This window comes from Rhinolophus sinicus, linkage group LG07, assembly GCF_036562045.2.
Source record: "Rhinolophus sinicus isolate RSC01 linkage group LG07, ASM3656204v1, whole genome shotgun sequence".
Classification (NCBI taxonomy): Eukaryota; Metazoa; Chordata; class Mammalia; order Chiroptera; family Rhinolophidae; genus Rhinolophus; species Rhinolophus sinicus.
Window position 1 is genome coordinate 86,227,263 of NC_133757.1, and position 26,393 is coordinate 86,253,655.

The 26,393-nt window shown below is 39.9% G+C and overlaps 1 protein-coding gene across 2 annotated transcripts in view; it reads right to left on the minus strand.

The window, feature by feature from the left end:
• The window catches only part of DOCK5 (dedicator of cytokinesis 5), a 187,581-nt gene that overhangs the window by 67,097 nt on the left and 94,091 nt on the right, over window positions 1–26,393 (minus strand). For both annotated transcript variants that reach the window (XM_019714857.2, XM_074338224.1), the window contains 9 exons: window positions 24,210–24,339; window positions 21,368–21,440; window positions 17,679–17,821; window positions 15,375–15,500; window positions 10,762–10,886; window positions 9,005–9,103; window positions 7,653–7,725; window positions 3,966–4,069; window positions 2,779–2,962 (listed from right to left, as the gene is read on the minus strand). In XM_019714857.2, the coding sequence (XP_019570416.2) occupies window positions 2,779–2,962; window positions 3,966–4,069; window positions 7,653–7,725; window positions 9,005–9,103; window positions 10,762–10,886; window positions 15,375–15,500; window positions 17,679–17,821; window positions 21,368–21,440; window positions 24,210–24,339 (1,057 nt within the window). The remainder of the gene's footprint in view (window positions 1–2,778; window positions 2,963–3,965; window positions 4,070–7,652; window positions 7,726–9,004; window positions 9,104–10,761; window positions 10,887–15,374; window positions 15,501–17,678; window positions 17,822–21,367; window positions 21,441–24,209; window positions 24,340–26,393) is intronic.

Sequence of the window (26,393 nt, forward strand, 5' to 3'; positions counted from 1 at the left end):
CATATTTTTGAGATCTAAATACTAGGCATGCGATGACAACAAAGGAAGAAGTACAGTTCCACCCGATGGAACTTTCTGTGATGACAAGAACATTTCCTATCTGCGATGCCCACCATAGAAGTGACCAGCCACAGGAAACTACTGAGCACCGGAAATGAGACTAAATGAAACTAAGGAACTGAATTTGCAACTTCACTTAATTTTAATTAATTTAAATTTCACAAGGTGGCTGGTGGCTGTCATTAGCAGGACAGCCCAGGTGTGGAATATTTAGAAGATGGGCGATGTAGATATCAGCCAATCAAATGTTTAAGTTGAGTACTGAAACCTGTCAATCAACTTCCTAACTTTCTGACTTGGAGATAATAAACAATATAACAATATGGTTATCGCTTACAGAGATTCCTTTTGCTTTGCATTAGAAGTTAATTTTCAAGTTTTTATTACTTACGTTCTTTGAACTGTCATCTCTGGGAAGGATAATTTACTGTTCGATAAATGCTGTCTCTCTTGAATATCCCTTGATAGTCCCAAAAGTACATTACTGCTTTATATTGTCTATTAAATAACATTTTGACATTTCATAGTTAAAAATTTGGAAAATACCAAAAAGAATAAAGAAAATAAGAACTATCCAAACTTTTGAAGTTATTCCTTTTAGTCCTTTTGTATGTACACATAATAATAATGATATAATAACAATAGTTAATACTCATAGTCTTTACAAGGGGCTAGACACTGTTGCTTTGCTAGCACTTATTTTAATTTACTTCATTCTCTGAAATACATACTATTATTACTCCCATTTTAAAGAGGAAACCAAGTCACAGAGAGATCAAGGGACTTGCCCAAGATGAAAGAGTTAGTAAGTGGAAGAGCTGGAATTTGAACCCAGGCAACTGGCCCCAACTTGTCCTCATATATTTAAACAAAACTGGGATTATAGTCTATACAGTGTTAAAATTTTGGGCTGTCATGGATTATGTTTTGAAATGTATTTGGCAGCTGCATATATTTTATCATTTTACTACATTATATCATTTAAACTGGACATTTAGATTGTTTCCATTCTCCTATTAGTAATAACAGTGAAACATCCTTATACGTTAATCTTTGTGCACATCTCTCATTGTTTAGTTGGGTTCAATTTCTAGGGGTCAAATTACTGGGTCAAAGGGTCTGAATGCATTTTACATCTTTGATGCACTTTCTAAATCATCTTCCATAACTATTGTACCATTTCACCTCGTATCAGCAGTTTATTACATTTATTTTTCCTCTAACAAAGGTTATGTCACTGATACAAGTTTGTCATGTCTTCTGTGAAGCTCAGAATGTTTTCTGACTCAAATTTTTGTTTCATTCTTAATTAACAGAATTTATTTGTTTGTCTGCTTATTTATTTATTTATTTTTGAGCAGTGTGAGGTTCACAAATTAAGTAGAAAGTACAGTTTCCATATATCACTTCACTGATCCTCAGTTTCCTCTGGTAACATCTTACATTGGTGTGGTAAATTTGTTACAATTGACATGGTTTATTAACTCAAGTCCATAGTTTAGGGTTCATTCTGTGTAGTCCATTTTGTGGGTTTTGACACATGTATAATGATATGTATCCATGTATCCATTATAGTATCACACAGTATAGTTTTTACTGCTCGAAAAATCCCCTGTGCTCTGCCTATTCATCCCTCCCTGTCTCCCCCAGAGTCCTCTGCAACTACATAGCTTTATATTCTCTCCAGTTGTGCCTTTTTCTGGCTTAATTTTTGGTGAATGTGCTTTTACTTTCCCAATGGATCAGCCCCAAACTTCACTCTGTTGAGTCTAGTCACTTGTCCAAGTTGAAATACTACCCATGTTCTCTAGCCAACCATGAATCATCCAAGCAAACAATACTGACCCCTGCTAAAGATAACCAACATCTGATCTCTGAGTGTACCTTATATCTACACTGTTTTGTCTATCTTAGTACTTCCCTCAGGCAGCGCCCCTGCCAGGTACCTCACCCAAATCTTGTCAGAGGCCAAAGAGACGCATCTACAACATAGCACGGGGGCCATAGAATTTCTAAGGCAAGTCTCCTGAGCAGGTGATTCCAGGCTCACTCTGTCCAGTAAGACTCCTTCCATGTTACATAGGTTAAATGCATAAGATGCTGTTATTAGCTATCAAATGCCATGATATACACCAGAGAAGTTAAAACTTGATGTGAGAGATTTCAAGGAGGAAGAAAACAAAGCCCATCTGAACTATTCAGCTGATTTCATGGAAAAGCCCTGAGAGCTTGGGGAAAGCATGGGACAGAGGAGACTGTGTGGGGATAGACGGGACTCTAATAGGAAACCCTCCCCGCTCTTTGCCACACCTGTTTGGGCAGGAGACTGTAATTCTCCACCAGTGTCCTCCGCCTCATCACCAACATGTCTTGTTACATAATCATACAGAGCATGTTATTAGAGTCCTTTCTGCCTTGAAGGAAGGAAGCCTAAGACTTTCTAATTTTACCTCCCCTGTTAATGAATACATTTATAGGTTTTCCAATATTAAAAAAATAGCAAAATGCTTTTCATCCTGTTTGAAAAATGGCCAACAAAACCTCAGAAGGAGCTTCAGCTATTTGGTCAGAACCACCCAGACCATCATGTGAAGAATAGGGAGCAGAATCCAAAGGTCATTCTCCTACCTCCGAAGATGTAACCCCAAGTCTAACAAAGGAGCCCAGCAGGACCAAGCAGAAAACTCATTCTGGTGTCACTGCGGTCACCACACTTACCGTTCTGGGTGAGCTTTGTGGAGCAAATGAGGGTGGCAATCTGAAAGCTATCTTTTGTGCTATCCTTGGTTGGAGTCAAGTTGGCCAGGGTTTTGGATGCTTGCAGCTCTTTCTCGTCCATCTCTAGCTTGGTTCCAGGTAGGGTCAGGTAGAACTTAGCATCTTCCATTTTCTTGTTGTCACCCTGAAAAGGAAGCATGTTAGGAACACCAAAGGATGGGCAAAACCTCTTACATGCAAATAAAAATAGTATCGATCAAGAACACAGGCGTTTCCAGCATAAGAAATGGGATTTCATCAAATCAGACGTAGATCCCTTCCAACTCTGAGACACTGTACTACCTTCCCAGAATTGGAGCCCAGAAATGATTTCAACATTGAATGAAAATGGAGGAAGTTGTGATCTAGACTTAGGAATATCCTAGGTCTCTGCAATAAATAAATAAATATTAAAGAATAAGGTTGGATTTCATTTTCTTGAACCTCTAAATGGTCACAATTATATGTCATTGGGTTGGCTGGGTTCATTGGGAAGAAATAGCTTGTGGGGGAAAAACAGATTGCCATGCCTTCCGAAACTATGAACTAATAGCTATTAAGGACAATACAGATCAGACAGATGCATCTCAAAAAAGTTACTAACTCTGTGATACTGTTGGATAAATGAGATCTTCCAGCATCTACTTTCTACTCTAAAAATCTCAGTAGAGGTGATAGCTCTGTCGCAGTTAGAGGGAAGAAGGAGGACAAAACTGTCACGGAAAGAAACGAAGCCTGATAGCAGAGAAATGGTGCCTGGCTCTCGCTGATAGGAAAACCACATCCTACTACACCCACCACACTCTAACCAAGCCCAACAGTGCAACTGTCTGTGTTCCATGCAGGATGACACAAAGAGCAGAAGGCAAGAAGGCAGCCCTTGACTGTTCACCACCAGGCAATGCCATTTGCAGGAGAGGGAGACCAAATAATAATGCAACTCGCTCTTTCCAGAAAGGGGGTGGGAGACCAAGCAGCTGCTACGACATAGTCCATTGTGTTTCTGGACTCTATGGGGTAAACACACATAGCTCTGGACAAGTTTCTGATGTTTTTACACATAAATCTGAAAGGAACCTTAAGAACCAATTTCAGAGAGAGTAAATATTTCCTCAGCCATTTTCTGAGCCTCATTCTGTTTGCACCACCTTATAAACCACCAGATCGTGCCTCCCATCCTGCAGGGTGGTGCCATCCGGGTTCATCAGTTTCACGAAGGCCACCCCAAATGCTCGCTCCGATTTATCTCTGGCTGAAAAGACAGAAATATGTGTCTGAGCAGTGCAGAAAGATATCAGGAAGTGATGGCTATGATAACTGATTTCACATTTTGCTTTGGGGGGTGTTGTTCAATCATGCTATAATCAACACAGTGCAGCACGCTGCAATAAGTCATGTGTGCTGGGTGTGTCACAGGCTTCTTAAAGGAAATGTTTCCCACACTTAAATCTTCTGGTACTCCCCATATGCTCCTCTCCCTGCATTGGCAAAGGAATGAGGCCAGCAACCACCCGATTCTGTAAATCAGAAATGTGGGTGTTGACACCAATTCAGCCCCCACGTCAACTCCATATGCTGAATACCTCTGAAACCTGTGCCTTTTCTGCCCATTCCTTCTGTTCCCACCCAAGTACAGGCCACCTGCATCTTTCCCTTGTATTTCTACAAGACCTTCCTCACCAGTTTCTCTGTCTCCAGTCCTTATCTACCCATTACTTTCTCTACACTGTAGCCAGAGTGAGATTTCCAAAATCAAATCTAACCAGGTCAACTACTCTGCTCTAAAATACATTCATGAGGTTCCTACTCTCCTCTTCCTTCCAAGATATTAGCTCGGGTGCCAGAAGTGGACGTGTGTGCTCTGTGGCATTTGGGGAGGAGGGTCCAGCCACTCAAAGAAACAGAGCACCCCCCTCCTGGTCTTTAGGTATGGCCTCTGAGCTCCCCATGTACCCCACTTAGATGTTGATGGAGGTGGTAACTTATGACCTGTTCTCACTATAGGTACAACTCTAAGGTCTGCTGTAACTCATGTGTCCCCAGACTGGCTGAGCAGTAACCCACTGCATGATTGTACTACAATTTGTTTATCCATTCTCCTTTAGATGACCATCTGGGCTATATCCAATATAAGGGTATTATGAATAAAGCTGTTATAAACATACCAAACCACCACCCATAAAACACCCTTTAACGGCTCCTCCATAACATGGTTCAAAATAACCTTCATCGTTCATGATCTGGCTTCAGCCTGCCTGTAACCAGACAGCAGAGATGTCAATCAGATTCTATCATTTACTAACAATGTGAACTTGGCCAAGTATCTCATCTTCCTGTGCCTCAGTTTCTTTATTATAAATGTGGATAAAAGTTGTACATACTTCATCAGATTACTGTGAATATAAACAAGACCGTGTATACATAGAGTCTCACTTAGTGCCTGGTACAAACTAATAAGGCTTGGAAAATGCTAGCTTACTATTATGTAGAACCATATGAAATTACTGATATTTGACTCTTTGCTGATATTTGACTATTTGATATTGATCTACAAAAGAGCAATTTCATGTGGTTCATCCTAATGTTATGATTGCTCCCCCTGTTCCCACCTCAGCCCTATTGAGCTCACTTTAGGTTTCAAACACATTTCTCCACTGTCATCTTCCACTGGGTTAACTTCGACTCACCATCAAGTCTCAGCTAAGATGTAGGAAATCTCAGCATCAATGCCCAGACGGAGTTAGGAATTGTGCTCCGTGCTCCCTTACAATTCTGCTGCTGTCACACATATCACACTGTTCTGAACTTAATCATATGGTTTCTTGCTCATCTTCCTAACTAGACCAGAGACTCTTCAGAGCAGTGGCCATGTCCCATTTGCTGTCATATACCTAGGGCCTGGCCTGCAATCTGATATGTAGATGGGTCCAATATATTCAGTTTAGAAGGAAGAATGGCATTTTTATGAAGTGCTGAATGAGAACAAGACACTTGCAGAAATTTTGTGACCTGAAAACCATAATTTTTCTCCATTCACACTTTTTTTACAAGCTGTAATCGAAGACTTGAAATAGTTCTTGCATGAGGAAAATAGTAATTCTGGGCAACAACAGATTAAACAGTTTCATATTAAATAGTTTTCTGGCTGCAGGACTTCTCAGCAATATGGCAACACACATTGTGCATGTCTAAGAGGGAGATAAACATACGAGGTGTGTTCAAACAACATGGTGAATGTTTAAATAAAAAATAATTATTATAGTAAAAGACACATTGCCATTAATCCCTCTCAAAATATCCCCCCTTGCTTTGAACATACTTATCCCATCATTCTTGCCCCTTTCTGAAGCAGTTCTGGAAGTCCTCTTTCGTGAGTGTCTTTTTTTTTCTTCAAGTTTATTGGGGTGACAACTGTCAGCAAAGTTACATAGATTTAAGATGTACAATTCTGTATTACATCATCTACATATCACATTGTGTGATCACCACCCAGAGTCAGTTCTCCTTCCATCACCATATATTTGATCCCTTTTTCACCCTCATTTGCTACCCGTCTCCCCGCTTGCCCTCTGGTAACCACTAAACTATTGTCTGTGTCTATGAGTTTTATTTCTTCATTTGTTTTTCTTGTTTTTTTGTTGTTTTCAATTTCATATACCACATGTCAGTGAAATCATATGGTTCTCTACTTTTTCTGTCTGATTTACTTTGCTTAGCATAATAATCTCAAGATCCATCCATATTGTCGCAAATAGCACTATTTTATCTTTTCTTATGGCAGAATAGTATTCCACTGTGTATATATACCACAACTTCTTTATTCAATCATCAATCAAAGGACATTTCATAAGTGTCTTTAGTTGCACTGTCATGGCTGCCTTGATGTCCTGAAATGACTCAATATGTTTACCTTTCATGGTCATTTTGAGTTTGGGGAAGAGCCAGAAGTTGCAGTGTGCCAGATCCGGTGAATAAGGTGGATGAGGACACACCGTAATATTTTTATTTGACAGAAATTGCCGTACCAGAAGTGATGTATGACCCTGAACCTTTCTGTTGTGATCACAAAATACGGTAAATGCAGCTGCCAAATGCCATCCAACAGACAGGCAGGGGTCTTCGATGCGGGAAGTGGCGCTGAACCTTAGGAACGGTGAGACAAGTTTCAACTTGTTCAGTGCAGTAAGTCAGGTGTGAGCTATGGTTGAGAGAAGGTGTGTTTTAAAGTGTGCTGTAAATCATCCTCCATCATGACAACGCTCTGTATTACACATCGCATGTAGATGATGTAATACAGAATTGTACATCTTAAATCTATGTAACTTTGCTGACAATTGTCACCCCAATAAACTTGAAGGAAAAAAAAGACACTCATGAAAGAGGACTTCCAGAACTGCTTCAGAAAGGGGCAAGAATGATGGGATAAGTATGTTCAAAGCAAGGGGGGATATTTTGAGAGGGATTAATGGCAATGTGTCTTTTACTGAAATAAATTGTTTAAAGTTTAAACATTCATTGTATTTTGTGATCGCACCTTGTGCAGCATTTCCTATTCCTATTCAACTTTGTCATAGAGCGTCTATTAGCATCTTATAGACCTTCAGTATTCACAGAACACAGCTGGGGGGAAATTCTGATACAGAATAATAATACAGATCTTGAAAGCCCAGAAAAATTCATTTTTTTCTGATTTCCTTAGCACCAATGAATTCTGAAATAAAGAAGCCAAGTATCTAGTTTCCAAATACCTTGTTCTCCAAACCCACAAAAGCACTGTCAAACAAGAAGAGTAAATATGTTTTTGATGGAAATGTTGTGAACCTCCAAATACTTACATTCCTGCGATGATCGGTGTCGGAAGGTAAACCTTATGTGGCAGCGAGCAACCTCTTCTATAGCAATGGATACCTGCATAAGAAGAAGAAATTAATAGTTTATAGATATGCACAGTATTTTATACTCATAGCTCATTTTATAGAATTGGGCTCATTTTTAACATCTTCTCACAGCACTAACTGCAACAGAGTGAGATTTGGCAGGTTTCATACAAAGGAGATGTAGCTATTTCCAAGCCAAAGAACCTCAGGAGAAGCTGTGTGTGATAGATTCTGAGAATGGAGATGCTACAAATTTCCAGGATTTTCTCAAGGATGAAACAGGAAATCTTAGAAGGAAAAGATCAATACTTTGAGGTCTATATAGGACCTTCCAGACTGCAGGGCATATATTTGTATTGTAATAATTAGGGTCTATAATAGAAAGAAAAGATACATACTGGGGACAAGGACACTTTCTGAGGCTTATATAGATGGGGGGACAGGGAACACAGAGGCATGAGACATTGGAAAGAGCAGAGAATTTGTGGCCAACAGTTAAATAAATCCTGGCATGATTATATAATGCACTATTATGAGAGTATCTAAAATTACATTTCTGAAGACCTTTTTAATGCTTCAAGATAAGTAGTTTTTAAAAGCACGATACACCTTTGTGTAAACAACGTCATTCAAAACATACGAAGTATATAAAATTGGGGAAAGTAGTTGTGAATTGAGATAGCAATGCAAATTTTTCTTTTCTGAGGTTTCTATGGAGAGCTCATAAGACTTTGACAATCAGAAAGAGCTGATGGAGCCTGGGATTCAGAAACAGTGGGCTGCAATTTAGACTCGGACACTAAATAGCTATAGGATCTCGAAGTCTCTCAACTTCTTTGAGTCTCAGCCACCTAATCAGAACGGGCCTTACAACACTGACTGGTTTAGTCCCAGGGCTATTGAGAGGCTCATGTGAGATGAGTGATTGGAAAAGCACTTTGGAACTTGTTATATACATATTTAAATCAAAAGGAGGCCCAGAAAACTTGGTTAGAGGCCAAGAAAGAAAAAAATGTCAGGCAACTGCTTGCAGGGTGTGAACATTTCCACTTGGTTTTGGACCATCTTGGCAACCCGTTTACATCAAATTTCTACAATTTATGAAGGAGAATGTTATTTAAAAATTCCGAGTTTCTTAAAATACAAATACGCGTAGATAGAATTATAATTACCAATTCATTTCTTGTCGCACGTCATAGGCAACGTGTTAAAACTTCAGGGTAAAGTAGGCACAATTTGTGGGTAAAAAGAAGAAAGGAATCTAAACAAGGTTTACTGTGTGACCGGGGTTACAAATGGTACCTTCTCACCTTGACAGTCTCATACCAACAGGGCTGCTTGACTTGATAATAGACGACCGATTTGTACTCTGAAATGCCATCGTATCCAGCACCGGGATGAATTGCTTTCTTTGGATGGAAAAACAAAAATTAGGAGAGCCTGTTATTATCTAGAACAATAAGAGTATCCCACACACCAAGCAAGAGCCCGCTGCCCTCCATCCCCACGCCCCCACATTCCCAACACTGTCCCCCATAAGCTGATTGCATCTGCGGGGTGAAGAGTAGAGTAAGAATGCGTTTCTACCACTATATTTGAGGGTCTAAGGGTGGTAGTTGCTAAGGGACCCAGTGCCAGCCTAACACTCCTCTTTGCTGCAACTTTTATTCTCTCTTCCCTCCCCAGCGACACATGCTCCTTTCTGGATTCTTCTTTTCCGTGTCAGGGAACAGAAACCCAGTGAGGGTGGCCAGGACCTACGCACATGCACAGATGCACCAGTGTGTGAGGTCCTGTCTACACTCTGCTTTAAGGACCCGGTATAGAAGTACAGCATGTTCGCAGAAACTTAGGGCTATGTCTTTTCCTAGCAACGAATCACTTAGGGCAGAGCCAGGCCTCAGTGGGGTTACTTCCCAGCTAGTTAGCAAAGCTGTAAACTGACCCATCAAGAGAAGGTGTGTAGTTCAACTTACAGGATTCAGGGCTCTATCAATAGCACAAATAAATCAACCCCATCCCATGGCTCACAGCATTTTTTTTTTTATTAGTTTCAGGTGTACAAAACAATGGACTAGTTAGACATTTATCATTTATATCCCTCACACAGTGATAACCCCTCTCCCACTAGCTACTACCCCTCTGACATCGCACACAGCCATTACATTTCCACTGTCTCTATTCCTTGTCCCTCCAATACAGAACGCGACTTTGACTGAGTCGACTGTTTGGGTATGTTTCCTTCAAAGATTTTCCTATCTGTGAAAGAGATGGGGAAATGACAAAGCTTTGCCCTTCACGGCCTTGGGAAGGAGGCAGTCAGTGAGCTGAGTGAACTGAGAGCTTGATTTGTGGATTCTAAGGCAGGTTAACTATGGCTCATACAGAGGAGCCAGATGTCAGCTGAGACAATGAAAGCCTCCTGCCTATCCTCGCTGAGGTCAGAATCAAGACTCACTCCTTCTCCATATGGACAGAATGCTGTGACAGATGGTGGGACTCTGGACTGAAAGTCAGAATACCCGGATCCATTCCTAGCTCTACCACAAACACTTGTGTTTCCCAGAGAAAACAACTTAACCTTTTTGGGCTGCAGTGTCCTGATTACTAAAACTATTGAGTAGTGATAGGTGACCTCTAACCAAGAAACTTCCAGTTTAACAGCTCTCTAACCGGCATGTCTCCTCTGGCTCTGCTCACCCAGGTGGAGGAAATCGGCCTTTCAATGCCACTTCGTTCAAGCCCCAGAGGACTGTAACGGGCTTCCAAGTGGCTACATAATTTGAAAATAATAAAACACCTCTGCATCCGAAGCATACACATGAAATCACTAGTGGCTTGAGATATTTCTCAGCATCGGAGAAATATGAAAATAAGAGTTTCAATGGGTGTATTAGTAAAACTGGCAATTACTCATCACAAATTTAACAGGCTTCATATTTTTTCCTTATAAAAAAACTAAATGCACCCTCAGGTGGCAAGCAATTAACATCAGGCCAAAAGTCCCTCGTTGTTGTAAAGAAGTGTGTGACAGCAGCAGGATTTCTGGGCCGCGGTGTGTACATACCTCCAAGGTGTTGCCCTCCTCATCATACACAGACATGGTCACCTCCACATTCTTCGGCGTCTTCTTTTTCCCTTTGTCAAACTCTCCATGAATCAGGGTGACATAAATATCATTCCGAACATCTCCTGCAACATGACAACCCATCCTGTGAGTGGTGCTGAGAGAAGTCACATTTAATTTTCAAGATGTTAACAAGATAAACTATAAGTAAATATATGAATTGCCAGATCTGACTTTATAGTGAACTAGTCATACGACAGTTTTTATGTGTACTGTTCTCTACAGCTTACCTCATTTTACCTTTCTGTACATGCCAGTGTTTTTGAAGTGTAGCTGTTTTAAAAAATGAACTCTTTTCAACGGTAACCCTTTGTTCCATTTATTAATAATTGCTGTCTAATAATAAGTACACAATATATTTTATTAGGTTATGGTGGCAGATTTTGTTTTTCAGTGATGCCTTGCTTGAAGAGTGTGATATTTGAACACATTTGAAAATAATGAAGGCTAATGTGCTGTTTACTATGTGCTGTTTTCAAAGTGTCTTATATGCAATAACTTACTCAATTCATATAACAACCTGATGAGACAGACACTGTTTCTTCAAGCCCATGGAACACTTCATTGTTATTTAAATCAGCTTATTGTTTTTACTGATATAAGAAGATTTTCTGCTTGTCATATTTTTTGGTTAACCAGTACAAAAATTTAAAAATGAATGAATTAATAAATGTGTAGCCCTCGATAGTGAAGAAACATTTTTAACGTTATGGAGATACATAAATGAAACCTGGAAGGCATAAAAGGCGTACCAAGCTCTTGGATGGGAGGCCTCAGTATTTTAAAAATAACTCCAAATTGTATTAAACTGCCTCCTAATGTGAAATAAAACCTTACAGCACTACAAAAAAACTGGGGTGCATACTTAGCACATATGATTTTCATCATTTGTTTGACTAGAAAAAATATTAAGATACTGCTCACCATTAGTGCGGATGAAGAAAAGGGGCTTATTTACACATTACAGTTTGAAATCTTAATTGACATACTCATCATGGTCAATGGAGAAGTTGACAGTTTGTGTCAAAAGCCTTAACTGACACAGCAACTTCATTGGTAATATTTGTCCCAAAGTATCAAAAATGTGGGCAATGATGATCCATAATGATATTCATTGTGATTTTTTTTTTTTTTTATGAAAGTGAAAACTAGGTAACAGCCTCAATTTCCAACCATTGATGGCTCTTTGAATAAGTGATGGTACAATCAGATGAGATAATTTTCATTTAAAAAACTCAGCACCTACTCTGTACCTAGCACTGTGCTATGTGTTCGGGAGACAATGGTGAGCCACGTACCAGCCTCACTCTCATACAGCTCACAGTCTGGCGGGGAAGAGAAGCATGATCAGATAACCACATGACGAAATGCATCATTACAAATGGAGGAACAGGCCAGGCTCTGGGAAAGCACCACACTAAGCCCCAACCTTGACTGGAGGGTGTGGGAATCTTTCCTTTGACCTGATGCTGGAGGGATGAAAGTAAGAAGGAGCGAGAGCAGCATATGCAAAGGCCCAGAGGTAGTAGACGTACGATGGAAGTGTTCACAGTGAGGGGGGATCTGGTGGGAGATGAAGCTACAGAGACAGACAAGAGACAAGTCTCCCTGAGGCTTGCAGGCCAAGTTAAGAATTTACATCTTCATCCAAAATATAAACAGAAGTCAACAAAATGTTATCAGGAGGGAGGAGTGGACAAAATCATAAAAGATTACTTATGCTATAGTGTGGAGAAGAGGATACAAGGGAAAAAAGAGCAGACACAGGGAAACCAGTTAGGATGTGACGTGGTGGTTTCCCAGGGAAGAGATGACAGTGGCTACAACTCAGGTTGTGGCAACAGAGATGGAGAGAGGGGATGTGTTGAGAGGCCTTTCAAAGATAAAACTGGCAGGTCTTATCCACAAATGTTGTTAGAGGTATAAAGGACAGGGAGGGGTCAAGGGTGACTTCCAGGCTTCTTGTGTGTGCAACTGGATGGATGGGGGTGCCATTCTCTTAGATAAAACACAGCAGAAGAGCTGAGTGTAGATGCACAGGGTTACGAGTTCCAAATGGGGATTCTGAGCAAGAATTACCCAATAAAGAGAGGAGAAGAGTGACCAGGGGTGAGAACAGTACCTACTAAAGTCCCAGGACAGTAAGTAGTTGGATCTATGGTAATGGAGTTCAGAGGAGGGGTCCTGGGGTGGGAGATACCGATTTGAAGGCAACTAACATACAGAGGCCAAGTGAGTAGATGAATTCACCGAGGGAGAGAATATAAGTCAGAAGCAAACGGGACCTGGTATGAGCTGAATTGTGCCCCCTTAATTCTTCTGTTGATGTCCTAACCCTCAGGACCTCAAAATGTGACTGTATTTGGAGATAGGCCCTTTAAGGAGGTGATTAAGGTAAAATGAACTCATACGTTGGGCCCTAATCCAGTATGACTGGTATCCTTCTAAGAAGAGATTAGGACACAGATAACACACAGACCAAGGGGGGACCACGTGAGGACACAGGGAGAAGGTGGCCATCTGCAAGCCAAGGAGCGAGGCCTCAAAGGAAACCAAACCTGCTCCCACTTTGAACTTGGACTTTCAGCGCCCAGAACGGTTAGGAAATAAACTTCGGTTGTTTAAGCCTCCCAGTCTGTGGTATTTTATGGCAGCCCTAGCAAACTAATACAAGAGATAAGGACCAAATATGGAGGAACTCTAACATTTAACGGTGAGGCAGAAGGTGATAAGGTGAGAGAGGAGGCCTAGGAGAGACCTCAAATAAAGGAATGAAGAAAAAGAGACGAGTGTGCGGTCACTGATGATGAGAGGGGAATATTTCAAGAAGGGAAGGAGCAACAGTGTCACATGTTGTTGAAAGACCAGAGATAATCATTAGGCCAAAAACCAACCTTTGGACTTAGTGGTATTGCAATCTTTGGTGACTCTGGTGACAGCCATTCTGGAGCAGTGGGAGGGTGACTAGCAGGTATGAAAACAAGAGTATATAATCGCTTCCAAGAATCTAGCTGAGAAAATGAGGGCAGAAAGAAAGAACGGCTTAGCTAGAGGGGAAAGGGGAGTAGAGAGAAGAGATGAAGACACATCTGGAGCTTGTTTAAATGGCATTGAGAAGGAGCGATGAGGTGAGGGATTTGGTCTAGATCTATGTTTCTCAAACCTGGCCAATCACCTGGGGAGCCCTGGTCTTACAAACTGAATCAGAGTTTCTGGAAAAATCTGGGAACCTGTATTTTAATGTTTCCCAGGTGATCCTGATGAGCTGACCCAAGATTAGCATTTGGGAACCATCAGTTTAGATGATTTTTAACGTCTGTTACAGCCCTGGCAGTCCTACTGGTACACAGAATCTTTCCAGCCAGATTTCAAAGATAAATTCCCTTTGTTCAAAGAAATAAACTTCTCTACTTTAGTTTTTCAGATTTCTGTCTTGCTGTAGCAATAAAACTGCCTTCAGTTATAGGAATATCACGAATAGTTGTTTTTTTAAACAAGAAGACAAAATGTTTTCCCAGAATATTGATGAATATGTATTAGGGAGAAATGGCTCTGGAAGGCAGGTGAAGATGAACGATTCTTTCATGAGAATAGTTCATTCCTATTTTATAGCTCTTTTGTTCATTCATTCCACAAATATTCTTTTAATACCTACTTATGCAGACAATAGGTGCAGCAACAAATTATTACTGTTCTTTAATCTCTCAAAGGAAGAATAAGATCTTGTATTACTTTAAAAGAACCTGTATTTCTGTGATAGATAGCTTTGTTTTCTAGAATTTTCCCAACACGTCAAAGATTTATTTATATATTCTATCTGTCTATAGAATATAAAATATATTCACATTTTATTATTTATTTATAACACGTATACTTTTTATAACACATACATATATCACAGAAAGTTCCCTGAAGGAATGATTTCATTCAACTGCTATAAAGATTAAGACATTAAATGGGTTAAATCAGTGAATTCAGGAGAACACGTATGCCGATCGCCAACATGTGGTGGCAAGCAAGAGGAAACTGAAGTAAGAATCTGCAGAGTGTTTTCATTCTTGTCCCCACATGTCTGGGGAAAGCCAAGAACACAGCTGGAGCTGAAACAACTGGAGCAGGGGGTCCAGCTGGGACTGAACTGAGCAGGTGTCTTGCTCGAGTTTCCTGGTAAGGAGCCCACGATGCTGGTGATAGCATCATGAGAAAAGGTACATGCAAACGAAGCAGATTATTCTCAGGGTGGAGAGCCTGTGCCATCATTAGCTCTACTTGATGATGGTCTAGGGCAGCATTTCAGAGGGGCTTATGCAGAACATACAGGAAGAGAGGGTGAACAGAAAAATTGAGTTACATGGAAAAGCGTGATCTTGGGCTTGCACACTGGGTAGATTTTCAAGGCACTGCAACCCTGTTTGGATCTCCCACTATCTTGATTTTACTGACTACAGATAACTAAATATATAGATCCATGTTGTTTCATGACCTGTTAGAAGTAACTGCTTCATGGAAGGCAGTCCTAGAAGAAGCAGAACAGAATCAAGCAAAGTGTTTACCTGGAAGTATTATTTCAGGAAAGCCCATTTTTCGGGCAATTGCTGTTGATCTATCCACCAAATGTGAAAAATTCTTCTGAACCTGTGTGAGGTCACCTGGTAATAGCTTCAAGGACACCCAAAGTCCTTTAAAGAAATAAAAGGTAAACTGTTAGTTCTCTGTATGATCTACAAACACACACGCAAACACTGAGAAAAATGTGTTGTATTGATATACAGATACCATATTAAAAAGATGAAAATTCTCCCCGAGTTCACTTATAACTTTAATGACAATCCCATCAAAATCACCACAGGACTTCTTCAAGAGTTTGACAGAGCTGTGACAGATGTGCACTTTGGGGAAAGAAAGAGTAAGATCCGACACCAAAAGCTATAAAGCTTTCGTAATGTGTGATAGTAGTAGTAAATATATATATATATATATCAGTGAACACGAGATTAAGTACTGTACTATAAGACAATTTAACATATTGCAAAAGAGGAATAACAAATCATGAAAAAAGAAACAACTTTATAAATGTGGTGTGATAATTTTCTTGCTATTTAGAACAGAATTGACCTAATGTCTCACCTCACATTTTCATTAAAATAAATTCCTAATATAAAACAAAGTAAATAAAAAAAACAGGAAATGAAAAGAAAAAATAAATGTATAGTTATGAAACCTCTGAGCATGAACCATTTTTCTAAGTGGAGAAACAAATGAAATCACAAAAGAAAAAGGATTATCTGTATACAAACTGAAAGTATTGATATCTGTATAAAAGCAAAAGGCATACTACAAAACGGTGAAATAGTTAAAGGAAATTATAAATTTATATTCACTAGAAGAAAACATTAAGATCCTCACAAGTAAATAGGAGGTGAATAGACAACCCACAAGGAAGTACAGAAGTTAATAAATATTTGGCAAACCAAAAACTGAAAACATGTGTCCTAAACAAGACAGGTTATCTTCGTTATACAAAGTGCTCATAAAAATTGAGAAGGAAAACTTCAGACAATTCATAAGTACATATGAAGGCCAGATAATTCACCATCAAGTAGTTTTCTTAATGTAAGACAACTATGGAAGTTTACTTTTCACCTTTCAAACAGGTAAAGGTTTTGAAATGTCAGTTTTTGCAAATTGGGCAAGATGGTAATTAGTGCCCAGTGGTAGAAATCTATGGAAAGCAATCTGGCAATATGTATTTTTCTAGGTTTAAGCTTGTTCCCATCATTTGACCCAGAAACCCTACTTCTGGGAACTTTGTAGGGAGGCAATTCTAAATATAGAAAAAAAGCTGCATGTATATAGTCTTAACAAAGTTATTTACGTTTATAATGGTGAAAAATTAGAGAACACTAAGTATTTCATGGGGCATTTCATTTACTTAAATCCAAGCAATGGAATGGTATGATGAAGCCACAAAGAATATTTATGAAGAGCACAAAAACATTTGAAAAGAGCTTTGTTTTGTTAAGCAGCAATAAATGATATATTTTTAGTTTCGTTAAATTATACATACAGAGCAATTTATTGTACAAGGTTTTTCCACTCTAACAAATTATAGTATAAGTAGTATATACAGAAATATATTTAGTTATTTGTTTTGACTCTTTAATGATTCCTCACACGTCTTTCCCACTCCGGATAACTGGAAATACATGGAAACTAAATATGCTGAAAATAATGTGCTTTCTGATTGCCTCCACTTTGGAAGATGGTGGTAAAAAAAAAAAAAGTGATTCAATCTTCAAAATTATCCAAAAATCATCACCCTCTTGGTATTTGAATTAAAAATTTTGAACCAGTTTCCCTTGTTACTTGAATTTAAATTGCAGTTTCAATAAGCAGATCTTCTCTTAGTTAAAACTGTGTCTTCAGAACACTAAAAACATTTTGATAGATAGCCCATTAATATATATTTTCATTTGTATTACTTTGGTCTCATGCCTCTCAATTTTAGAAAATGTAGTGGGATAAACATATTCAGAGGGTGAAACAAAAGTAGCCTCAAAATGTTCTGTCTTTGTGCCTTTACATAGAGTCAAGAATTGTAGGGTAGACCGAAGTGAGGAAAGACTCATGGGATAAAAATCTGTCCCATAGAATTTACAAAGTACAGCTGTGATCCAAGTCAGTGCTCTTTCGTATGAGATGTCCTCAGCAGGAAGCTGAGTTGGCCAATCCCTAGCAGGGTCTGTTTTATTCCAGAGAAAGACAATGAAGGGGCAGAAGTCCAAGGACCCAGCTCTGAATGCCACCTCCCCCACCCCGCCCAAGCTCCCCTCCCAGCTGAGTACATAGCTGTGTACCTTGTCCTTTGTGGTTCACTTCCTTCGCTGCTATCACTTTATTCAAGACCGAAGTGAGTGGCTCATTCTCCCCAATCACATGGGATGTTATCAGAGGCGACATGATTAGCTGCCTCTGCCGGATATAGGTTTCCATGGCAATTCTGGGAAAGTCAGAAGCGAGAGGTAAGGACAAAAACAGGACAACTCTGTAGCACAGGCTCAGACAGTGGTGGGTCCTATGGGAAGGGTTTGGAAATATCAACACTAAACACACCTAACTAGAGGACTCTTTCTGTCTCTTCTTTATTTTTCCACTGGGTGCCTATTTTAGACACCAAATTCATCTTGCAAAGGACCTCAGGCAAAGGGGAAAAAAAAGAAAAAAACAAGAACAAACAAAACTGATGGCCAAACGTTAACAACTGAAATCAGAAGCTACACTTGATGCTCTTTATGAATGCGAGAGGCTGCTGTCATGGAACTGAAGAAGGGCTGGGGAAGGGGCAGGAGACCTGGTCTCTAGTTGTGGTTCTACTTGGCAGTGAGCTCTGCGAGTCTCCTCTCGGGGCCTCAGTGTCCTTGTCTGTAAGGAAATGGGCCTGATCCTATGCCTTGAAGGACCCCGTCTAGCGCCAACACTCAATTTTCAAGAGCAGTATGTATGCAGAGGCTTTTGGACGGTGCCCTTAGAATCTCATGTGATGCCAAACTGTATTTCAGGCTGCAGTGGCACAGGCACCAGCAAACAAGCTTCACCTCAACAATCACATCAGGCTGAGGCTCAGATAGGGTGATCAAAGAACCAAACAAGCCCCCCATTCTCCTGACAGCTCAAGTGTTATCAGTAACTACGCATCAGCCTGGTACCGCACAATGCTCTCCAGTCTTCTCGACTGTGGTTTTGTTCTCTTGCCCACTATGCAGGCCAGCTTTCTCTGCAGTGTTCAGGTTGGTGTCCTGACAATATGTTACTGAAAAGTGGGCTTGCTATCATCTGAATTGTTGTTTTCAAATATGACTCTCTCTCTTAGATGGACTCGCAGAATACATATATAAAACTCTTCTCCTGCAATACACTATCCAGCTTTTGAGGTAAGTTCTGAGAGCATCTGCCATAAATCTTAGGAGTTAAATGCCAGAGACTGCGATTTGCATCTTGAAAGCTTTACAGTGGCTGCTGGCCGCACAGTGAGTGGTAATCAAATTAGGGCTGGGCTCCTCCTCGAGATTCAAAGCGTGCATTATTACCCAGTGGGCACTGGGCACAGTGCTTCTCCATGACTGCTAAATGAGAGCTGGTGCAGAAAGTCAGCAGGGAGGCACAGAAGCAATGAAAGACACCCACCTCCCAGATGAAACAAATACATTTGAGATAACTTTCATATCCATAATGCTGTTTATTTTAGATACATTCATAATATTACACGTGGAGAATAAGTTTTACATCCACGAACGCTACTCTTATTATGTATATATGTATATATACACGACACACATATAATAATTATATATTTTACATATATATAACATTCATCGATATGAGTTATTATTTATATTTATCATACATATATTTATATATTTAAATATATATTCACTTATTCTGTATATTTTATACACCTAATATTTATTCATTACTATTTATATGACGCATACTAATATATTGACTAATACATTTAATTTAACATATTGGTATAAAATTATGGTATATTTTAATATGATTATATTTATTAAATTTAATATATTGTATTTAATATACTTAAATAAATATGCATATATTTATATGGGGAACAGCATTCATGAATTTGAAAGTGTCCTCATATTAGCAGTAAACTACATAAAATATTTACCTCTCCATGTTCTTGGAGCATCAGTATATAGGTGGTAGGATACTAGCTAAATGCATATTTTAAAAATTACTAACAGCAACCTCTGGATGAAGGAGGGAATAGTACTTAGCATGAGCTATTTGTACCATTATATTTAGAAACTGGTCTAAAGGTGCTGGACTTTAAATTGAAATATAAAGGTTTTTATATTTTAAATAATGTTATATATACTTATTTTAGAAAAAAATAGAAAACAGGGTTAAACAAAAAGAGGGGCAAAAACACGTATAGTTAACACCAACAGAAAAAAATCACTGTTAATCATGAAGTCTATTCTCAGAAATATCTAAATTTTAAGAATTTTAATGTATTGTAACAATTTATATTCCTGTAAGTACTATATATTTCCTTATATCCACCAAGCACTGTATATCTTACATATTTTTAAAACTTGGTCAAGCCCCAAACTAAACCTCATTGTTTAATTTATACTTCATTGATTCTCAATGAATTTTTAAGCCCTTTCTTTCCGTGTATGTATTTCCTTCTTATGACCTTATGAACCATGATTAATTCTTTACATATTAGGAATACTCATCTGTTTTCATACACATTGCAAAGACTTTATTAAATTTTTTGTATGAGTAAGCTGTTTAAAATTTTTGTGTGGCCAAACCTATCAATTTTTCTTTTTTAGTCAAATTCTTGGTGTCTGACTCGGAAGCCTCCCATGCATCACTATTAGATATCCCACGTATGATATCAGTAATATTTTCCTATGGTATTGTAAGATTTTGGCTCTTACACGTGTACATGAAATCATCAGAAATCGATAATGGTGTAAGATGAGGTTCTAAGGTTTAGAAAATGGTTAGCTCATGTTCTCAAACAATTTCTTGGCATAGTTTATCTTTCTCCACTGATTATTAAAATTACGTACCATAAATTTAATATAACATAATGATATTATTTATTATTAATAAATATATTAACTCAAATATCCTTGGGCTGGTTTCTGGAATTCTCAGATGGCCATATTGATCTGCTGTGACAATCACCTTCTGTCACTGATAAGACCCATCTGTTAGGAGTCAGTTCCAGGAAAATCTCCGGCCTCACCTAGGCCACCCCAACCTCTGCACCAGTTAAGTGGAGCATGGCTGCTAGAGCCAGTCATGATGTTCACACAGATACTTCTTCAGAGGCATGAAGACCAACGTGCTCACCAACAGCCCCCCAGGAGCCTATGCAGACTCCAGCTCCTGAGCTCAGTGTGGGGGCCTGCTCTGTCCTCTCAGGCTGGCTTTACCACCACTTGCAGGAACCCACAGATCAGACAGCCTGCACCCTCACACCTCCTGAACCCTTGCTACTCCAAGTGGGGTCCCCAGACTAACAGCAACAGCATCACCTGGGAGCTTGTTAGACACACACTCCAGACCTACTGGATGACATCTGGCATTCTAACAAGGTCCCAGGTGATTCCTATGCATGTGACAGTTTGAGCAACCCTGTGCTATCCTGCATGATTCTTTGTCTTCCAAGATACTAAGTCTATGTGCCAAAGTACAATATCCTTTGCCATTTCCGACACTTAAATGGCCCCCATTCTCTGTTTCTAGTGCAGACATTGATTTGCCCCTTATATTCCTTTCGTCATTTTGTAGAACCAGGAAAGTTTGCTTTACGCACTTAAATTGGAGTCCAACAAAAAGGACTTCGAATAAACTCTCGGTCAGCTCCTCTCTGACCATCTTCCAGCTAGAGAGGCTTTCCTTCTCCCGCTGAACAAACGGTTCCCAGCACCTGGTTCTGTGTTCACACACCATTCAAGGAGCTAACAGGTCTCAAGTCATTCAGGATAAACGCCAAAGTACTTACTGCTGAACAGGAATAAAATGCTGCTTTTCTTCATCATCTACCTTCCCACGTATGACATCGGTAATATCCATCACTAGGAAAAAGATAAACTTAATTAAAGCAAGTGATTGCTTTAGGCCTCAGTGGGTCACTATGGAGAATTACAGTATCATCAACAAAGAGCCCTGGGGGAAGAAACATACCACGAGGGGATATTTCTTTCTTTGCCAACGAGGTTTCCCAGTGTACCAGCCCGGCAGAAGAGCAATTCCTTAGGAGCTCCTGTAGGGCTTAGATTTTTCTCAGGTAACTCTGCAGACCACCCCCTTTTCAAAAGCCCACAAGACCGAGTTGCTCAATTCTTGAGAAATCTCAGCCCAGATTTCCTTTACCTTTTAGTGGGCCTACATTAAAAGACACAGAGAAAACATTTTTCTTTTCTTTACTTTTTCTTTTTCTTTTTTTTTTTTTTTTTTGCAAGAGTGTCAACAGAATGAAAGACCTGGGAGAGAAACTCAAAATGTGAAGTGGTCAGCTGTCTCTTCAATTTCACATTTACGCACCTGGTTTCCACATAAACGAAAGGAAACCAGGGCACGAGCAGCACAGACTTAAAGATCATATAGAGATTTGCTTCTATATGCACAAGACCAATCAATATAGCACTGTTCTGAGCCTACTGCACATATTATCTTATTTATATAGATATTCTCATTAGCGCTACTTTCAAAGACGAGGAAACTGAGCACAGCAAAGGTAAGTAACTTGCCCTAGGTCAGAAGTTTTAAATGTTCAAGCCAGGGTATGAACCCCAAAGTGATTACAGGGTCAAATCATGTAATATCTATGCCCTGCTGTCTACAGAACTAGTAAGTGGGCCGCTCTCCAGCTGCTGAAATTAGGCGGGACCCATGGAAAAGAGGCGATCCCGTGGTTAATAAATGACAGTGTGGCCATAAAACACACGCTAACAGTCCACTCCCCAGACAACTTGTTTGGAGATTAAAAGAAATACTGAGACACGAGACAATTCTCATATGAAAAACTAAGGATAAGGAAGGAAATGCCTTCTCGAAGTAACACACACGACATAGCATATTAGGCTTAGGAAATAATAATGTTGGTGAAAGGAGGCTGTAGAAAGCAGGGCGTGACATCAACTTGTTGTCAGGCCTTAATAGAACCCTGCAAAAATTGTACAAACAAACCCTGCAAAACTACTCGACTCTCTCCCCTCCCCCCCAAATTAGGCAGCTCATGTGTCAATGTTGCACCTAGTGACTCCTAACCTCTGCTGATGTTTGGCATCAAGGCTCAGAGGAAAGTGCTCTCCTTTCCTTTCCCACCACACTCAGTGCCCTGAACACACACACACACACCCACACACACACACCTTGAAAGAGAAAAGTGATCAAAAGCTTCTAGCTTGATGTTCTTGCAATCTCTTTGACCCATTTGGATGACAATGACCTCGAATATGCCTTAAATCTTTAGATCAATAGATTGCCACGTAGATGGCTCAATAGTCTTCGGCCAGGGCTCTTGCTTGTTCAGAGATTTCATTTTGAATTCTCTATGAGGAAGTGATGGTGTCCGGTGCGGTCAGAGGCTGGAGACCCTTGAGCAGCAGGTGCAGTGAAGGGCTGTTCAAGGGCTGTTTCGTGGGATACAGGGGCTGCCTCCCTATCCACATAACCCTGAAAATGTGCATTTTCCAGGCCCTTGTTCCAGGAGCAGAATTATGACATTTCCCTGACGGCTTTCAAAACTACGTCATGCCCAAAACGTCAGTGTAAGACTGAAAATATACTTCCTCAATTTAACAAACTACAGAGGGAAAGGAAAGGCCTCTTGGAAGCTTGTGGGGGTTTGATTTAAACCAAGGCCCCTCTTTGAAAGCAGTTACAACCACAAGATTGCCTGGGAAGAGTCAATTTCCTGCAAAGGCAAACCACTTTCCCGCGAGAATTTCACTTGACTAAAATCAATAACCGATATGAGGCTGCAGCCAGGGAGTACCTTCCAATAGTCACAACTGGGCGTCGCCGAGGGCCTGCTGTGTGCAAGACGCAGTGCTGGGCACTGAGGAAGAACCCAAGGAAATGGGGGCAAGGTGCGGACAGTAACTGCTGTGTGTCTGATACTAGCATTGCAACCAGATTCATCTCACACCGTCTCTGCGTCTCCCTCTCTCCCAATTTTCTTTTAATTTTTTTTTTTTTACTGTGGTAAATAAAATATATATAACATTATATTTTAACCAGTTTTAAGCATGCAGTTCAGTGGCATTAAGTACATTCACGTTATGCAGCCATCACCATCATCCATCTCTACAATGTTTTTATCTCCCAAACTGAAACTCTGTCCCCACTAAACTCTACGTACCCATTTCCCTCTCCTCCTAGCCCTCGGCAACCACCATTCTACTTTCAATTTCTGTGAATCTGACTATTCTATACATACCTCATATAAGTGGGATCGGACAGTATTTATCTTTTTGTGACTGGCTTATTTCACTTAATATAATATCCTCATGGTTCATCCATGTTGTGGCCATGTGTCAGAATTTCCTTCCTTTTAAGCCTGAGTGATATGCCATGGTATGGATACACCACACTTTGTTTATCCATTCAGCTGTTGCTGGACAGCCCTGGTTGCTTCTACCTTTTGGCTACTGTGAATGATACCGCTATGAATATGGGTGTACAAATGTCTCCCCGAGACACTGATTTTAATTCTTTTGGCTATACAACCATACATGGGATTGGTGGATCATAAATCCTATTTCATTTTTTGAGGATCCACCACACTGTTTTTTCAGAGTGGCTGTTCCATATGGCATTCATCTCTTGTCTTTCCATACCTGCTACTCCAAAAGGCCTTCGGAGCCCACAGGTATGTTTTTTGCCGTCCTTCAGCTCCATATGGCCCACGCGGACAATCTGACACACGAGGCTTATGCGGGGCCGGATGAGGTCTGCACTGCTGAGGTCCTACAGGGGCAGAGAGCATGGATGAGTAAACCCAGGAATGAGTTCACATATCTCCCTCACATATCTCCTTCACGTGCCCCTGCAGGGGCAAGTGAGGTTTTTGGAGATTGTTTAATGACAAAGGAAATGTTCACCAAATTTTATGTACGAAGATGCAAAGGGGGTCATGCCGCATCACTCTGTCACCTTCATTTCTCTTCTCACTCTATGAGAGAACGCTGCTCATAGCATATTTCCTAATGCTGAAATATCAGAATGACTCCTCTCTTCCCCCAACTCACCCATGAGCTATCCTGGCATCAGAGAAAAAGGACTATGCAAAATGGGAAATTTTTTATTCCCCAGTTCCTACTTCCAATTTATAAATCAGATCATATTCAATCTAGAGTCTCTATTAGATTAATTCATCTATTGAAGCCAGGTATTTAAAAATCAGGACACTTGTCATTGTTACATTATATCCTGCCAAGACCTATCTGAGCACAGGATGCATTTCAGTGTCAAGTAAAATTAAAATTTGCATGACAGTGGCATTTATTGGGTATGTGCTGACGGTATTTCATTTCATCTTCCAAACAATCCTGTGAGGCAACTATAACACACAAATTTACACATACTGCTTTCTATAATCATTCATCTGTTTTATCAGAGGCATCTTCTGTGTATGTTGATTAATGAGAGATGTGCAGATGGAATATCTCTGGTTCTTTGTGGCTCATGTTCTACACTTGTTTATATTCCTAAGAGTGGGTGAGTAAACCCATGAATGAGTTCACGTATCTCCTTCACTGTAACATCAGAAATAATTTAATTGTATTTCAAATCTTTTTCATGAAAGAGCTGTCCAAGGCCGCTTTACTGAATCAGGAATTACTTTTGAAACAATCATTCCAAATCCATCCTCTGTAAGTTAGTTAATTCAGGTCTCCAAGATAGAACTATATACCAATGATAATATCAACCTTGAATTTGTACTCTAGGTTTTGTAAGGCTTCTGTTAAGAGGAAGTTAAAGGCTTCAGGTGACTGGTTACATACATCATGGCACACTGATGTTATTTAATAGAATGCAATAATTCATAAGTAAGGTTTTTGGAGATTGTTTAATGACAAAGGAAATGTTCACCACATTTTATGTAAGAGAAAAAGCTGGACATAAATGTGCATGCAAGAAGATCTTAATTGGTGGGAGTAGTGGAGCTCGGGGGTGAACTGCAGCTCTGAGGTACTGATTAGAAGATGGAAGAACTAAAGATTCAATAATACCTTTTATAATGTGTTTTTGTAAAGTACACACTAACTGATAAATGCCTTTTGATTTGGGGGAAAAAAACTCACAGATCTCAGAAATGAGGAAATGCTGTGTGTGTTGGGGTGAGGTTTCAGGAAGAGTTCTGGGAGCTTTTTTGTCTACATTTACCAGGTGGTGAAAATACAGATGAGTCAGTGCAGGGATAGTTATCAGACCATGCTTGTCCTAGGGGTGGGGTATTAATCAAAGGAATGAATAATAAGGTGGAATGAATGAATGAATGAATGAATGAGCCTGTACTGGGACCACTGACCATACCTATCACTTCATTTGGCGCTCTACCCTAGGCTCTGCTTTCCTTGTCATAGGAGTGGTAAGAGAGCATGGAGATAAAATATGGATGCGGTCTAAGGCAAAACAAGGGAGAAACGGAAGGGCGTATCTCCTTTAGGCCTAATGGGAGCTGGGGAAACCTGCCCACTCAGGCTTCTCAGAGCTGGTGGCAGCAGCTCTAGGACATTTCAAGCACTGATGTCTTTAAAAAGTGAGAGAACTCCATGAAAATCTTAGCCTAAGAGAAAGAGAGTCACCATGCCCCAAGCCATAGCCCAATACTATATTTCCTGGCCCTTGATCAATATACAGCAGCATTCCTCTTACCTTGGGTTGGGGGAGGGAGGTCATGAAATATATGCAGATAAAAAAGTCTAGATTCTGTCTTTGCTGACCAATAACCTTGTTCTGAAATGCTCTTCCCCTTTGTCTGTATAGCTCACTCCCTCGTCAACTTCAAGTTCTTGCTC